At 33.4% G+C, this 17,931-nt stretch overlaps 1 protein-coding gene across 5 annotated transcripts in view; it reads left to right on the plus strand.

Moving 5' to 3' along the window:
• The window catches only part of WDR17 (WD repeat domain 17), a 112,735-nt gene that overhangs the window by 59,704 nt on the left and 35,100 nt on the right, over positions 1-17,931 (plus strand). For all 5 annotated transcript variants that reach the window (XM_003276667.3, XM_030816340.1, XM_030816342.1 and 2 more), the window contains 6 exons: positions 2,341-2,525; positions 5,312-5,480; positions 7,721-7,812; positions 10,080-10,162; positions 12,168-12,254; positions 16,169-16,333. In XM_003276667.3, coding sequence (XP_003276715.2) covers positions 2,341-2,525; positions 5,312-5,480; positions 7,721-7,812; positions 10,080-10,162; positions 12,168-12,254; positions 16,169-16,333 — 781 coding nt within the window. The remainder of the gene's footprint in view (positions 1-2,340; positions 2,526-5,311; positions 5,481-7,720; positions 7,813-10,079; positions 10,163-12,167; positions 12,255-16,168; positions 16,334-17,931) is intronic.

Consider the following 17,931-nt stretch of genomic DNA (forward strand, 5'->3'; position numbering starts at 1 on the left):
ATGGAAAAGATGAATCAATGATATTGATGAAAATAAGTTAGAAATGTTAAGAGTGATAGGATTAAATAAGATTATCTGAACTGGGAGAATTTATGTTTTAAACATGGCTCATTTAAAATCTGTACAGTTTACAACAAAGTTAAAACAACCTAAATATTCAAATCATAGGATCTAGAATACATATTGCATATTTGAATACCAGTTGTCACTGGGTTAGTAGTTAGTATTATGGATCTTCTGTATCTTCTTTATTTCTGTATATATTTTCTGTATCATTCATTGCGTCTGTAATTAAGAAAAAATAAAATACACTTAATTTATAAAAAGAAAAAATCTGGAAATTTGGGGGAGGTTTAGAATTAGAATTTTTTTCAGATATGAGGGAAAAGTAATAGACTTCCAGTTAAGTCTATCATGATTACTCTGCATGGTTGGTAGTGTTCCCATTCTGTATAATACATCGTAAAAAACATGGGGTAGGGAATTCAGTGATGAAAACTTTAGAGTGATTGTTTCCTTCTTACTCTATCTTTATAATATACTAAGTAATTAGCAATGGCTATTCAAAGTAATGTTATTTTGGTGTCTAATTGATAGGCAATGGCAAGTAGTAGAAAATCTCTATATTTGAACCTATACCCCTTGTACAAAATAGTGAAGTCCCTAATAAATCTAGAGCCTGGAAACGGGAGGGTCTAGAAATACTAGGACTTGAGAAGTAATATGCTGGACGCTGGCTTACTGTGTAGGGATCTTGGAATATTTTTGTCATTGTTAGTTCCTTTATTTGTTTAGGAGCTTTGAACTGCCATGTCATGGAATGTCTGAAATACCAGATTCTTTTCTTTCATTTTTTTTTTCTTACTATAAAAGTAGCCCATGTCCATTAGAGAAAGTCAGAAAATATAAAGAATAACATACCAGTCTTGTCATTTTTGAGCAATTCCTTTCAGATTACCTCTTGTTTGACTTCTAGGTTTTTCCATAACAGAAAGTATGGAAAAAAGAACAATGCAAAAATGAAATTTTAAAAAATAAACATACTCACTGAATTCTGAAAAGCATGATTTGCAAATAGATTGGTGCATAAAAGTTGTCTAACCCACCTATAATGTCAAGTAAAGTGTTAGAAAAACCAATGATGGATTATATTAATTTTTAAACAAAATATCAACAAAATTTTAGTGAACCAAATTCATTGCTACCAAATGCCTCTTTTGTCATTTTGTAATTTTAAAAATACTGAGAAATGGCCAGGCGCAGTGGCTCACGCCTGTAATCCTAACACTTCGGGAGGCCGAGGTGGGCAGATCACAGGGTCAGCAGATCGAGACCATCCTGGCTAACACGGTGAAACCCCATCTCTACTAAAAATACAAAAAATTAGCCGGGCATGGTGGCGGGCACCTGTAGTCCCAGCTACTCGGGAGGCTGAGGCAGGAGAATGGCGTGAACCCGGGAGGCGGAGCTTGCAGTGAGCCGAGATCGCGCCACTGCACTCCAGCCTGAGGACAGCGAAAGACTCCGTCTCAAAAAAAAAAAAATACTGAGAAATATTTTCCATATTCCAGTGTATAATTAATAATAGATTGGTCTCATAATTTACTGTAGTGTCATTATTTTGGATTATGTTTGCAAGAAAATATTTGGATTCACATTCTAAGGAAGAGCTTTTTGGAAGAAGACAAAGTATGGGATAAATAATATTTATCCCACAGTGATATTTATGTAATTGAAAGTAGGAGAAATCCAAGTCTATAAACAGTAAAAAGAAAAAACAAACAAAAAAACATCTAGGAAGAAGAAAGAAAATTGAAATGCCAATGCAGGTCAGATAGTGTTGTGATTCTTAATTTGTGATAAATTAAAATGAATTATGCATAATCTCAAAAAAATTATTTTCACTGGTTTGGAAATTGTTGGCAGAGAGTTATTTATATTAAAAGAAAAAATTATATGCATATATGTTTGTGTGTGTGGAAGGAGGGAATAAGCTATTATGTCAGTATTTTGAAGGAAGTTTATAATTCAGAAATAATCATGCTGAGCTTTAATTTATGGGGTGATAAGAAACCACATATTCACAACAGATTGTGATTCCTCAACACACTAATTTTCATCTATTTGCTCCATCTGTACTTTAAAATAGTATCCAATTTTGTGCTTATATTACCACATTTTTTGGCAATCCCAAAGAACTGCGTATGTGGTACAAAGTATGATCATTGCCTAAAGGGTTTACTGGTACAGATTCTGGATTTTTTTTTTTAATGAAGAATTTTTCTAAATTAAGCTCTGTGCTTTCATTCCAATAGGATTTTTTTGTTTTCTATTTTTTAGTTTCAGTCCAATCTCCAACCAAAAATCATTATACATCCTCAACAAGTGAAGCAGTTCCACCCCCAACTTTGACACAGAATCAAGCATTTTCTCTTCCTCCTGGTCATGCAGTGTGTTGTTTCTTGGATGGTGGAGTTGGACTTTATGATATGGGAGCTAAGAAGTGGGATTTTCTTAGAGACTTGGTATGTATGTAGTCATTCCTTTATTATACATAACACTTTTTTGTGTAAACCCATGATCTTTACTTTTACCTGTCTTAATATTATTTGAAATGATTTTTGTAAGTAATAATATATTAGAAATTTATTGTAGCCGGTTGAAACATTTTAGAAAATACATAGAATGATGATAAAACTACTAAAATAACTTTTAACCACTATACTTTAAAAGTCTTAATGTCTACTTATATTTTATGTACAATGGAAAATTACATAGCTGTAGTGTATTTTGGAAGCAAAATGAGAATAGAATGTCCCTTCAAGAGAAAGGACAAATTGATCTCTGCCAGTTACTCAAAGCCTTATTGTTCCCATTTGTTAATTGAGTAAGGTTGGATTATGTTTTCTAAGATTTTGTTTCCATTGTTGAATCGCTATGATACTTAAGTGATTCTATGAATTCTGTTTTTATGATAATTAAGCCCCTGTATAAGATAGAATACAACCTCCTTGAGATCTCACATTTTTGTCTGGTTGTGTTCTGTGGTACAGCCCCACTACCTAATATAGTATCTGCCACATAGCAAGACTATTAAATTTTGTCGAATGAATGAATGAAAACATGCAATAATACATATTGTGTTGTAATTAATATTTGTCAAAAACCATCCTCTTTAATTTTCCCTACTTTAGAGTTTCTAAAAAGGCCCCTGTCTTTTTCCACTGGTTTGAATTAGACTAATCTGGACATTTAAGAAACCTTTAAATGCTAATTATTTTCCTTTGATCTTAGAAAAAGAATCTAGAGATGTAATTGTCCTTGTAACTGAAGGGAGAGAAAGAATCAGTAATATTGTATCTTTTCAAGACTGCTCATTTAATTTTATCCTCAAATGAAAAAATGATTTATAGCAAAGTATTTTTAAAATAATCTGTAGCTTATTTTTGAATTTTCCTTTTGTAGATATTCATTTGAAGTGATTTAATTTTCTTTTCACTTTAACTTTTCTTTTTATATAAACTCTTTCCTAGTGTGGTAAACTTTTTGTATACTTCAAATTACAGTTTGTTTTCAAACAAATTTATGAAAGGGAAGGGAGAAAAACATAAGAATACACTCAAATCTATAAAAAGTTATATTAGTAGAAGTCATGCAATCTGAATTCAGTAAATTTTCTATGACACTTCATATTAAAGTATGTTTTACTTAAAATCTGTGTTAATTTATAATTTTAATAAATGCTGAATACTAAATACTAAAAGCCGCTTGATTATAAATTATTTCAGTTGCTTTTCTCACTTTAAAATGTCTGCCAGTCAGAAGGAGGCAGTCATTTTTTCCTTATAGTTTCAATTTTCTTAACACAGATCCAAATTTGAAATTTCTAAAAGTGTTACCAGAAGAAACAATTCTGAACTGCTGTATGTATAAAGCATCTCCAAAGATTCCAGATTACATAGGATGAGAAAAATATTATTAATATTTTTAAAAATCTTACATAATTTAAAAAATCTTATTAATAAACATTCTAAAAGGTGTACTTCCATATGAATATTTGCTCCATTAAAATTAAGAAAAATGCCACAAAATTTTCCTCGTCTTACCCACCTTAAACACAGAAAAACATTCACAATTTCTTTCTTGCGATGTGAATTTTCATATTTCAAAAAGCGAAATTTTAAGGCATAGCAGTGAAATAACATTTAAAACTGCGTGTAAGTCCCTGCCTTGATTATGTTCCTAACATTGGAAATAACCACTTGGGACACCTTCAGCCAGGTGAACCAGTGGCTCTAACAACATTTTTACTTCTTGTTAACCCTTGAGAGTTTTCTTTCCTTTACCTCCACCTAAAGGAGAAACTTTACAGTACTTTAGTTTCCTAAGGGTTGTGATTTCTGGTATTAATGGAAGTACACAGAGTTTTAAGGACTTTCTTCTCTACCCTTATTCTATTAGTTGAGGACTAGAAAACCCTGTCTTTGTACTTCAACTCCGTCTCTAGATCCCAAATGTTAGTTTCGTTTGCTTAAAGTAGAAATTTTGATTCCCATTCCCCAGCATTTAGAATAGTTGTAATTCCGGCTATTTATGTTGGACTCTTAACGGATTTCCCCAAAGGCCCACAGTAGTTAAGCACCACTTTACTGGTGTATGTTTGCATGTATCTGCATATACCACTTTATAGTCTTGTGGGCGTTTGGGATCCAAATCATCGTGTAATGGGAACAAGTATTCAGGTTCCAAAGAATAGACTTGCTAGAAAATTTCGGAACAAGGCTCATTAAAAATTGGGGTTATGCCTGATTCTTCTGTTTCTGCCAAAATTATGAGGTGCTTTTGGAGTATGTTATTAGTATAAAAAAGGAATATTTGCATTAAATGACTTTTAGTTTGAGTTTCATCTTGGTCTTCTATTATAGTGCCAGATGACATATGGTAACTATTAAGAGTTAATTGCTTTATAGATTTCTAGCATAGTATCCTGTAAGTTTAATAAAAATAGAAAATATCTTTTGCACCGAATTGAAATTGAAAAGTGAGACTTCTGAACATCTTTGAGTTTAGTTGCTGATTTGAGGAGCCGTGGTTGACTAAAATCTAGGTCTGTACAAAATAATACAGTAATGGCACAGAGAACATTCAATCACTGTAGTGATTCCAGTTTTCTGTTTTTCTTGCCTATATATTTTTGCATTAATATTTGGAAAACCGTATACATGTGTCGATTTGAGTATACATTGTGGTTCGTCTATTAATAATGTGAATTTTCCTCAATAATTATGACTTTTTTATGCCATATTCTTAGGGACATGTGGAAACTATCTTTGACTGCAAATTCAAACCTGATGATCCTAATCTTTTAGCAACAGCTTCATTTGATGGCACTATAAAAGTCTGGGATATAAACACATTAACAGCAGTGTACACATCCCCGGGTAATGAAGGTGTTATTTATTCCCTTTCTTGGGCTCCAGGTAAGAGATAGTTTATTGAAATTGGGAATACAATGAAATGGCTTTTTAAAGCTTTATTTTCATTTGAGTTACTTTCTTTCTCTTGATCTCATCTTGTTCTAAATGAATGTAGAGCAAATTAACGTGAACATATTTGTTGATTCTCTTTTTGCGAGGTTTAAGAAGAGTCTCTCTGCAGAGGCACTTTGATTCCTGTTTTCCTCTATATAACAAGTCATACAGAAAAACCACAGTAAATCAGGATCATCTTTACCCGTCTAATATTAGTTGTATTTCTATAGCTATGCCTTTAAAAGTATAATACAATTTACATAATAGAATTTTTCTGGAAAGTTTTAATGTAAATCCTGTTTATGGTTATATATCAAGTAACAGTTCACTTGTAACCATGTAATTCTGTATTAATTCCACCTTTGAAGTATTGAAAAACTTTTATGCCATCATAAGATCTTATCTCTGATCTTAGATGCCACCTTATACCTTGCTGTACATACAAAGGAGAGATGTCCTATGAAACCTCTGACATTTTCTCCCAAAACATTATTTCTCCATAACAAATAATTTCACACACCTAAATTAATTTTTCACTTTTAAAGTATATGTAACGGTTTACTTATTTGGTCTAATAGTAGTATATTAATTCAATAACTACATGTAATGTGGATGTAGCTCATCCTTATTTTTAAAATTATTTCTTCATACACAGGGATTCTTAACTTTGAATATATGGGCCTCCAAAGGCTTTATATTTCATCAGAGAGTTTGGGAATCTCTGAGAAATTTATGAATAATTTTTAGTGTGTGTATATATGCCTATATCTGTCAAAGAGTATCTTAGTACTCAGATTTTCAGAGTTTCATGATACGAAAAAGGTTAAGGACCACTGCTTTATGTATCCTTCATCTCCTACAATGAGGAGAATTATAGAAAAAGGTTTTACTTACAACTCTTAATGACAATGTTTGTCCTTTAAGCAGAAGATAACTGAGCCTATTCTCTTGATTATTGCAGTATGCACCTCTACTGTAGGTTACCCTGGCTAGCAATATAGGAATTGGACCAGCCAGTGCAGTCACCTTGCACTAGAGCTCATATTAGTTGAATACTCTTCATCCTATGAAAGTATTTATCTGAAACATAAAACATAAATAAAACTTATGACTGTAAAAACTATTGTTTCAAATCATAACACAGAAGATCTAATCTGACTTACAACATTCTTTCACTCTCTACATTGAGAATTTGCATCAAGAAAGTAAAAATGTTAGAAAATGGAAATTCTCTCATTTTCTGTTATGTGATTACTGGTGAATCAAGACTTTGAGGTAAGTGGGGATGATATTTAAAAGATAAATGAGGGTTGACAAGGATGGAAATACAGTAGGATGTAGATAATTACATAATTTCCTCTGTATCTTAGCGTAGAAACCAGACAAAAAGAAAAAAAAATGCAAATAAATTTTGAAACATATCCCCAATAATTTAAGAACCCCAAAAGGAGAGCAATATAAAAATGTTAGAAATATGATGAGAACATTTTTAGTGTGTATAATCATTTATCATTAAGTAGTTTCTCCATATTTTCATTCCTAGATAGCACATGACAGCCGCTGCTTTGTTCTGATGGAGAAAACCTCTTCTTTCACTGTCTTGCAAAAGGCACTTATTTAAGTCCTTGACCATCTACTCACTTAGCAATAGTTTTATTTTCACAAATATGTTTTATTTCTTAAAACAGAAAGCATTGTTTATGTTTTTATGGAGAAACTGTATTTTTCCTGTGATCTGTTCATAGAAATACTTTCATAACCATTAAAATACTACTAGATAATCATGGAAATACGAATACTGACTGAATATATGATAATATTGAGGAATTATTGTTAATATTCATGATAGTTTGGTCTTGATCAATAAAGAAGTCCCTGTCTTTTAGAGATGCATACTGAAGTTTTTATGGATGAAATAATATGATGTCAGAGATTTACTCCAAATAAATTCAGCAGATGCTATAGACAGAACAAGATTGGCCATATTTTGATAATTGTTGAAGCTGTGTAATGGATACATTAACTTTATTATTTTACCTATATTTTTATACAGTTAATAATTTCCATTATAAAAAATTAAAGAACTAGTTTGCAAATCTCAGTTCTTACATTTTCACAAGTTACATTTTTTAAAAGAATTACATTTGTGGGAAACATTTAGTATAATGTCTAACAAATTGTTTCCTAAGGTGGTTTAAATTGTATTGCTGGAGGAACTTCCCGAAATGGTGCTTTTATTTGGAATGTTCAAAAGGGCAAAATTATACAACGATTTAATGAGGTAAGATTTATTTATTGCTACTGAATAATATAATGTTTTATACTATTTTGTATTTGTAAATATTTTTATTTCTTAATATAATATCACTTAATAATCAGGTGGTATGTGTATTCTCTCAATTAGAAGAAAATCCTAGAGAATACTCACATACTAAAATGAATTCTGAAAATTGTAGCTGAGTCACCTGAAGTTGCATTAGAGAGTCAAAGGAATTTTTGAGTCATCCTCCACAAAATCTAGGCAAATACTAAATAATAGGAAGAAGACTAAACTCAGAGCAAGTCCCAAAGTATAGTCCTGGTTCTGTTATTAATTAGCTCTTGACATAAGGAGAATCATTTTATTGCCCTAAACCTGTTTCTTCACCTAAAAAAATGAAGGTGGATTATATAGTTTCTTAGATTTTCTTCCAGTTTTCAAATTCAGTTATTCCGTGAAGAGCCTTGGAACCTGCTCTCTTGTATTTGTGGCATCACAGATTTTATTTCTCCTTTGTCTTGGAGTTATATTGTCATCCCATATTTTACTGAGTTCCATTAATATTTGAAAAATACATATGATCTGATTACAAAATATTAGGTATGAATCAGGGGAAAATGATCTAAGATTGTGTCTTGAAATTTCATTTATTTTAGATGATTACTATTGAAGCTTATTAAATATATAATTTCTTTGAAAATTGCTTATATATTTTGGGTTTTAAAAACATTTATACAGAGAGTATTATCCCTTTGAAGATGCTCCTTAGTAGTCCTGCTCCCCCACTACTTGTAGTAGTGTAGCAAATGCAGAGCGTTTAGGAAAATTTTAGGGACCACTGTGAGCAATTTTGCACTCAAAAAAGGAAACTTTGACAAAGGATTATAAAAGTTACATCTTTTCCTTTCTCTACATATAGCACAATACCCTTTCGGTTTAGCAGTGCCCCAACCTGCCATCTTCCCTCCCATCACCAAAACAACAATTTATTCCATAATAAATAGTGGATTATAAGAAGAGATGAGCCTACAAATGAAACTTATGGCCTAAATTCAAAAGTTGTATATCTTTACTTATTAGATCTGTTGATTTCTTCTTATGGCATCTTGGCAACTTGGAATCTCACATATCTTCCCACTAGTACCTAAACACTTCCAGCCTGATTGTGGAAACCCAGCATTTCAGTATCAAGGATATGTCTTGTATTTCTTTATGTCTTTCCCAACATTCACTAGCGAAATTGCTTGAATCTTATGTCATAAATAAGGGAAAAGTTAACAATGCCAGCGTTAATTAACTAAGCTACATGTGTTCCACAAAAAGAATTATGGGATAGTAGAGAGTCATAAATGCAATTTTCATGGGAATAAATGAAGCTGACAGAAGGCCTCCACCCCATAAACTGAATGAATAAAGGGACTAGTCCCATTTTTAAATCTGCCTGCATAAACCTACCCTCCTTGATCCCCAAAGAGGTAAAACAGCATACTGGAGATTGCTTTAAGAAGTTAAAACTATATTTACACAGCAACCTTAAGCTACAAGATAAAAAGTAACTTTAGTTTCCCCTTAATGAAATTTAAGTGCTATATAAAGTAGAACTGTTTTTAATTAAAATTTAGAAATGGGTTGATTACAACTTTTATTTACTGATCACACCGTTGATGAATGACATTCTCATGTGTAATATATTCCTTCTAGTTTTAAAAATTCTTATAATTCCATCTATTAACTATATCCCCTGGCCCTTCCTCAGTCCTAGAAAGCAGAGAATCAAGCAAATATAAAGTGATTTATTATAGGAATAACGTGAAATCTATTCTGATTTCTTTATAAAATAGAACTTTGAAACTTAGAGAAACAACCAACAATAACTGCTTGCAACATTTCTTATACTGTGGTTGAAGTAGCACTGTTTGGAAGCAGATAGATAACTGTTTTCATCACCATACTGGTAATCGTGGGAAAAGGCATTAAGCAGAGCTTAATTCTACAGATGACTTAAGAAGGATATTTTGACTCTTTACCTTGTATCCAGCAAAAAGAAATGGAGCCACCTGATTTATGTCTTAAAACAACAGATTGATATCTTAAAACACTTTTAAATTGTGACAGCTTTAGACATTTTTAAAGTATGTATTCAGGTTTCTGCTCTTGACAGTAATGCCTCTGTTAGTGTCATCTAAAGCACATTCCTACTAGAAAAGTAATACTTAGAAGAAGTAAATATATAAGAGAAAAAAGGGGTGAATTATTTCTTATTGATAGGTATTTTACATTTTTTGAAGCATGGAACAAATGGAATATTCTGCATTGCCTGGAGTCATAAAGATTCTAAAAGAATAGCAACCTGCAGCAGTGATGGTTTCTGGTAAGTACTATGTATGATACATGATATGAAATTACACTGTTTATAAAGCACTCATTTGATCATTCCAACTGTGTATCAGTGAGATTTCATTTGTACAGCTCTACCAACTCTCAGAAGCATTATTTTTAAGCCCATATAGGCACATACTATATTGCTATGATGTATCATTAATAAATAACAATGCAAGCGTATTTAAAATTTGTTTAATGAGCCATTCAATTGCTTTCTCAATGAAAATGCTACCTGAATTACTATGAAAAGACTCATTTCTTTGCCTCAAAGAAACGTTAAGGACTTTTCACAGTCTTAATAATTATCATCACGTTGTTTGGGGAGTAGTATTTCAGTTTCACAGGTGATTCAGCAGATATTAAGTGCTGTAGAAACTTGTTTACAGTTTTGTAGATGCTTTTATTTATAAAGGAATAAAAAACCTTTGCAAGGAGAAATAAGGTCATGCATGTGGGAAATGCCTTTTGTTAGGAAATAACTTCACTGACCCTGTGTTTTAGAAGTATGTGCTTTCTTAATTCTGTTAAGTTCCAGAAATAAGTAAGTTTTCAAATAAAAATATGTAAGGAAAAAATGCCTGGTTTCAAAAACTTTTTAAAATCAGATGCTTCTGCCCTGTAGCTGTCCATGGGTATAGCCATCTTCGATAGGTGGGTAGGTGGTATAGACACTCATAGTTCTTGAGAATACAGAAGTCGTTAGGTTTTCCTAAACCCACTCCAGTCTTCTCATCCTCACTTTTTAATTTCAGTAGAAAAGACAGTAGTTATGGAAACCAAAGATCCTTACCGGGAAGTTAAAATTTTCAGAAACAACAATATTAGTGATTTTTTTTTTCCTTGAAAGGAACTATGTGCTAATTGATAGATACCAAAATACAAAAGCGCCTAAGAGTTTTTTGATTAAGTGATACAAAATTAGTTTGACCATGTATTTTAGGGCATTATTTATTTGACAGATATCACATTCAGTGACTAAACACCTGTAAGCGTAAGTCACCATCACTCCCCAGTAACCTCAAAAGTGTTGGTGGGCCTAATAACATTTAAGACAGTCTTTTCCATACACTTCTAAAACTTCATAATACATGAATTAGTACACGCTTTTTTTCTAATGGAATCAATAGCTTTTGCATTGTGGTAATAATAGACTAGGTTAGTAGAGCTTTTATTTTTGCAGTTAAATTATATAGAATCCTTTTCTGATGGCAGGGGGTGGGGGATCATCTCTGAACTTTAGTTATATTACTGAGAATATACAATGAAAAGTTATAACTCAATGTCTTGGTGTTGGTGCAATGGTGCATAAAACCAACTTCATAAATAGTTGTTTTAAACACTATAAATTTTGAACTACCTCATTTTGAAGCTAAAAATCTAATGCATGTGTTATGTGATTATGTTTTAAAATGTATTAGACTATGTTTTCCTCAATTTAAAAAAATTCTATAAGAAAAAGGGTTTTTGTTGTTTTTCCATCGCTCAGGCTGGAGTGCAGTGGCGCAATCCCAGCTCACTGCAACCTTCACCTCCTGGGTTCAAGTGATTCTCCTGCCTCAGCCTCCTGAGTAGCTGAGACCACAGGTGTGCACCATCACGCCTGGCTACTTTTTTTGTATTTTTTGGTAGAGATGGGGTTTCACCATGTTGGCCAGGCTGGTTTTGAACTCCCGACCTCAAGTGATCCACCCACCTCAGCCTCCCCAAGTGCTGGGATTATAGGCGTGAGCCACCGTGCCCGGCCAAGAAAATAGTTTTTAAATCAAAATTTATTACCTTCTATTAATTGTAGGTTACCATAATTAATATTAAGTGTTGCAAATATACTCATAATTGGTAACATTTATACAGTACTTTCAAATATTCCTTGTGCTTTGTAGACAAAATCTCTATCCTGGAATATTTCTATTTGAAATTTACAATTCTGACTTTGTTTCCTTGAATAATGTATTTAGAATGTTGTTTTTCTGTTAACCTATTATAATTAATTCTAGTATTATTCGAACAATTGATGGTAAAGTGCTACACAAATATAAACATCCAGCTGCAGTGTTTGGTTGTGATTGGAGCCAAAACAATAAGTAAGTGTTTTTTTTCCTGAAATAAATAATAACTACATTTTGGAAATTTTAAATAACCATAAAGTTTAGTGCTATTTCCAAAGGTAATATTTATCACTCTATTTATACAATATCCCCTTTGCATAGCAAATGAGAAACAGCCTTGTAATTGCTCATTTATTTTAGTTATTTTTATTCCATGAAGTTTTTACATGATTTACAAATATTGATTTCCTACTCTCAAAAAAACTTTCTAATACTTAGGAAAAAAAAATAATGCTAACTAATGAAAAATGGAAATGAGCCCATTGCATGTATGGCTTCTATCATAGAAATGTGGCCCTTTTTTTAATCTCACTTAGGAATCTGTGCGATGCCAGTGTTCCACTGTAACTTTGCATTGTCCCCCACCCAATGCTAATGCCTCTGGCACTGGGTAATTTTCCATGATGTGGAACTTAAGTGCCTGGTTTTGAAAGGTCGATCTTGTTTGACAGCTGATTATTTATCATGCAAAAATCAGCTTAGATTTAAAATTACATCCAAGTTAAATCTCCACTAAAATTAGACCTTTAACTCATTGCATTTCCTAGAATATTGTGTTTCAAGCCTCTTTTAATGGGATATAAATTATATCTAAAAATCCAAAGTTACTTAAGATATTGTCAAAAACAATGTGAATTATGTTATTTCATATGAAATGTGGGAAATATAGATTAAGGTACTAAAGCCTAATTATACTTGTGTTCAGAGTCAAATCACACGTTTTACAAAATGATAGACCTATGTATTTCCTCCATTAAGTGCAGAAGAATGTGTAAAAAACACTGTTTTTTGTGGGTTTTTTGGGGATGAAGTTTTGCTCCTGCTGCCCAGGCTGGAGTGCAATGGCACGGTCTCGGCTCACGGCAACATCTGCCTCCCGAGTTCAAGCGATTCTCCTGCCTCAGCCTCCTGAGTAGCTGGGATTACAGGCATGCGCCACCACGCCCAGCTAATTTTGTATTTTTAGTAGAGACTGGGTTTCTCCATTTTGGTAAGGCTGGTCTCGAATTCCCGACCTCAGGTGATCCACCTGCCTTGGCCCCCCAAAGTGCTGGGATTACAGGCGTGAGCCACCATACCTGGCCTTACACGCTGTTAAGGTTATATGCAAAATAAGCTCACTATCAGCTCATCCCCAGTATTTCCTATCTCAGTGGCCAATATTGCTAACAAGGAAAACTGCTAAAGCCAGAATCCTTAGCCTTTTCTTTTACACCTTTTTATACCTCACTGTTTTCAATCAGCCACCAATTCCTGTAATTTTCTGTCTAAATATTCATCTTGGCCACGTATGGTGGCTCATGCCTCTAATTCAAGCACTTTGGAAGCTGAGGCCAGAGGGTCACTTGAGCTCAGGAGTTCAATACCAGCCTGGGCAACATAGTGAGACTTTGTCTCTTAAAAAAAAAAAAAAAAATGAAAAATTTAGTCAAATTGGTGGGGCACACTTGCAGTCACAGCTCCTCGGGAGGCTGAGGTGGGAGGATGGGTTGAGCCCAGGAGGTCAAGGCTGCCGTAAGCCATGATTGTGCCACTGCACTGCAGCCTGGGTGATAGAGCCAGACCCTGTTTCAAATTTAAAAGAAAAAAATTATAAATACTCTTTTTTTTCCTAACCATCAACTTGCCACTAAACCAGTAACATTTGGATTTTTTTAGAGTCCTGCAGAAGCTTTCTAAGTCAGTTCTGCAGTTTACACCCTTTATCATCACCTTCTCTCTCTCTACCCCACCTCTCCATGTTGCAGTCAGAATGAACATTTAAGACACAGAGCTGAGCACACCATCCTACTGCTTAAATCTTTCAATACTTTCCCGTTAACTGCAGGATAAAATGAAAACTTTTAGCAAGCACTACAAGAAGGTCCCTGAGTAATCTTTTTCCTGTTTTATTAATCTCATTCCCAGGCTTGCTTTCCTTTACTCCTTGCATCCAACCACACTCACTTTCAGTTTATGGAACTAGCCATCTGATTTTCACCCCAAGGTTCACTTATACTGACCCCCTTACCTAGGATTCTGTTTCCCACCCTACACCACATACCCTACCTGGGTGGGACATAGATAACTGCTATCCATCCTTCAGCTTTCAGCTCAAAAACCACAGAAAACTATTCCTTGACCCCCATATGAAGTAAGTTTCCCATATATTTTGCCTTTGGAGCACTTAATATAATAAAATTAAATTTTATTTGTTGCCTGGTTGCATATTGGCTGTCTCGCCCTCTGAAATGTAAGCCCTATGAGATCGCCAACTGTGTTATCTGTGTTAAACAGCATATTCTTAGCAAAACACTGAGTTGCTGACCCTCACTGTGCGTTGAAAAAAGGAGATGTTCAATAAATATTTGTTGAATATGCAAATGAATAGAATTACCTTGTATCTGACTAATAGAACAGTTCCACATTCCTATTTCTGTGTTTTATAGAGTTAATAACCCATTTGGCCAGTTGAAATAAAAGCTAGATATTAATATAATATGTTTAGTTAGTTAAGAAAGCTATATTTTCAAATGACACTGGAAGTCCTTTATATTTAACTATTATGCTTACTACCAAGCATACCTAATAAACTTCATTTTTAATTTTAAAAACCTTTTAAATTGTTTTAATTGCTGTATTTATATTCCACTTAACGTCTTAGTAGGTAAGCGAACCTTGAACATACCAAAGTATTTATAAGGTATCTCTGACTGTATAATTTAGATATCTTTATGTGCGTTCTTTAAATGTTTATGGTATCATTTCTAAGACTTTATATTTATGTATCTGTATATACATATATATAAAAATATACTCATATATACATGTAAATATATATATATGCAAATTATATTTTCCCAAATGTAGAAACTGTCTTGTTTATCAGTGGACCTTGAGAAGAGGTAATCTGCACATTTACAGATTGGCATGCCAGTTTGCAAACTGCTGTATTTCTACATGTGGAGTTAAATAAATATAAGTATTATAACCCATGTGACAAAATCAACAGTTTGAAGTTTTGAAAGGGTTTTGATGACAGTTGAGATATACAGTGTGTAACCTGCCTTTCTTTATGTTTAGCATGTGGAGACTGTTTATATGATGGTTACAGTAGATGTTCCTCAAGTAGACTATTCTGGCAGCTCTGTGATTTCCACAGGTCTGCCTAATACTCATAATTCCTTTCCTAGCAGTATTCCAAGTTTGATCACGAAGGTACAAGTAGTTGCTTAGCTTATTCTCACTATTGTGAGAATAATGAGCAAAGAACATTAAAAGATCATATTCTATTTCCAGGGGCTTCATAGTTGTATCAAACAGTTAAAGCATCTTAAAGAAGGGAAGCCATCAAAAAGGAATGGAAAACTGGACTGTGACTTCCTGCAGACAACCTGGTCTGCAGGGAGCTTTTCCAGAAAACTTTCAGTGAGAATATTGTTGTTTGTACCCATACCACAAAAACACTCTAACAAATGGGCTAAGGCATGTAATAATAATTTGCCCACCAGCAAGTAAGCAAAATGTCATCACTCACCATTTGGGATGCTTCTTAAGACCTAAGTGTTGCAAAATGTAAAGTTTGAGAAAAATTCAGAAAATTGAGTCTGGTCATCTTGAAAAATAACTTATAGAGATAGAAATACCATTACCTCTGACCTAAAATAAATAAAATAAAAATTCAACCAATTAAAAGAAAACACAGAAAGAAAGTCTTTCCATACTGGTGCAGTTTCTGTAAATGAGCAGTAGCATGATTATACATGATTTTTCACATATGTAAGTTTTTAGTCTAACTTCACTAAGGAAGCAAAAATTCTCCTTTTAGAAATTAGAACTATGGTATACCTTTAATTATTAGTTATACATCATATTTATCCTATGTCAATATTCCATTGATGATATTTCAGAGACATGATAGCCACTGGCTGTGAAGACACAAATGTTCGTGTTTATTATGTAGCCACCAGCTCAGATCAACCATTGAAAGTATTTAGTGGGCATACAGCAAAAGTGTTTCATGTTAAATGGTCTCCTCTGAGAGAGGGAATTCTTTGCAGTGGTTCTGATGATGGGTATGTATTTTTGGATTCTAATTTTCTAGTCCTTAAAACCATAAGCTTATATTTTCCTAGAAATGTACATATGTATAGGAGATATATATATACACAGAGTCTCCCTCTGTCACCCAGGCTGGAATGCAGTGGCGTGATCTTGGTTTACTGCAATCTCCACCTCCCAGGTTCAAGTGATTCTCCTGCCTCAGCCTCCCGAGTAGCTGGGAACCACAGATTTAGTATTGAATGATTAAGCATTTTCATTGAATTTTTGGCAGAAATCCAAATTTAGTAAGAGAAATAATTAGGAGATTTCTGTAGGTTATGACTTGAAATAAGTCAGAATGGTAGGGAAATCAGTTATACTGCTGTACTCATGGCAGAACTCACAGATGCTGCGCTTCAGCCTGGAGAGCCTCAGACACTCATTTGCAGTGGGGCCTATAAAAGCCTTTCTTAGGTTTGACCAAAAAACATGCATTGGGACTTCAAAGCCTAACTACCTAACCTGTCATAAAAGGAAAGACACCTGTTCTAGTGGCCCCTACAATAACATTAAATTATTTTGATACAAATCCCTTTAATATATTCTTATTGATGAAAGTATATCAAATGTAAAATATTTAAATGTTAGCATATATAAGAAATTAGCAACACAATTTTTAGATTGTTATATACTTTGATAAATTGTCATGTACTAGCTTAAGAAGACAAAGAAGAAATGAAAAAAAAATTTTTTTTTTGAGACAGTCTCGCTGTGTGGCCAGGCTGGAGGGCAGTGGTGCGATCTCAGCTCACTGCAACCTCCGCCTCCCGGGTTCAAGCTATTCTCCTGCCTCAGCCTCCCTAGTAGCTCGGACTACAGATGTGCGCCACCACGCCCAGCTAATTTTTGTATTTTTAGTAGAGACGGGGTTTCGCCATGTTGGCCAGGATGGTCTCGATCTCTTGACCTGATGATCTGCCCGCCTCAGCCTCCCAAAGTGCTGGGATTCCAGACATGAGCCCCCGCGCCTGGCCGAAATGAAACTTTTTATATAAAGCAGAAAGGAATATGCCTTAAGACATAAGAAGATATCATTTATCTCCTATATAGTGCAAAATAGTAATACTTTTGAAGTACTACTATTTTGTTATCAGTTTGGCATATATCTGTGACTAAAAAATTATTGTGAATTGTCTAAGCAAAATTAGCAGTTGGAGGTCTTAAATTGATTGTAAGTTAAATTTTAATTTCAGTAACATTTGTACAATCAATAGATACAAGTAATTTCATGAATCCAGTTATATTTAAATTTTTTAACTTGATCTAAGATTTATTCTACACTGACCAAGCAACTTACATCACTGACAAAAACATGAAGGAATTATTTGCTGTATTGATTAAAGCATAAATATGAAGTGACATTTCAAATAATACCCATCATCATACATATTATACTTTTATAATTTACAAATAATCTTAATATATTAAATTATTGTATCTGTATTATTAGTCATATTTTCCACTTTGGGTATAGCTGTTTTTGGTATTTCATTTTAACAAAGCAATTTTATTCACATAAAAACTGTGAAATAATATGTTTACTACCAGTAATAAATCAAGAGTAAAAGTC

The sequence above is a fragment of the Nomascus leucogenys genome, chromosome 7b (assembly GCF_006542625.1).
Source record: "Nomascus leucogenys isolate Asia chromosome 7b, Asia_NLE_v1, whole genome shotgun sequence".
In the NCBI taxonomy this organism is placed as follows: domain Eukaryota; kingdom Metazoa; phylum Chordata; class Mammalia; order Primates; family Hylobatidae; genus Nomascus; species Nomascus leucogenys.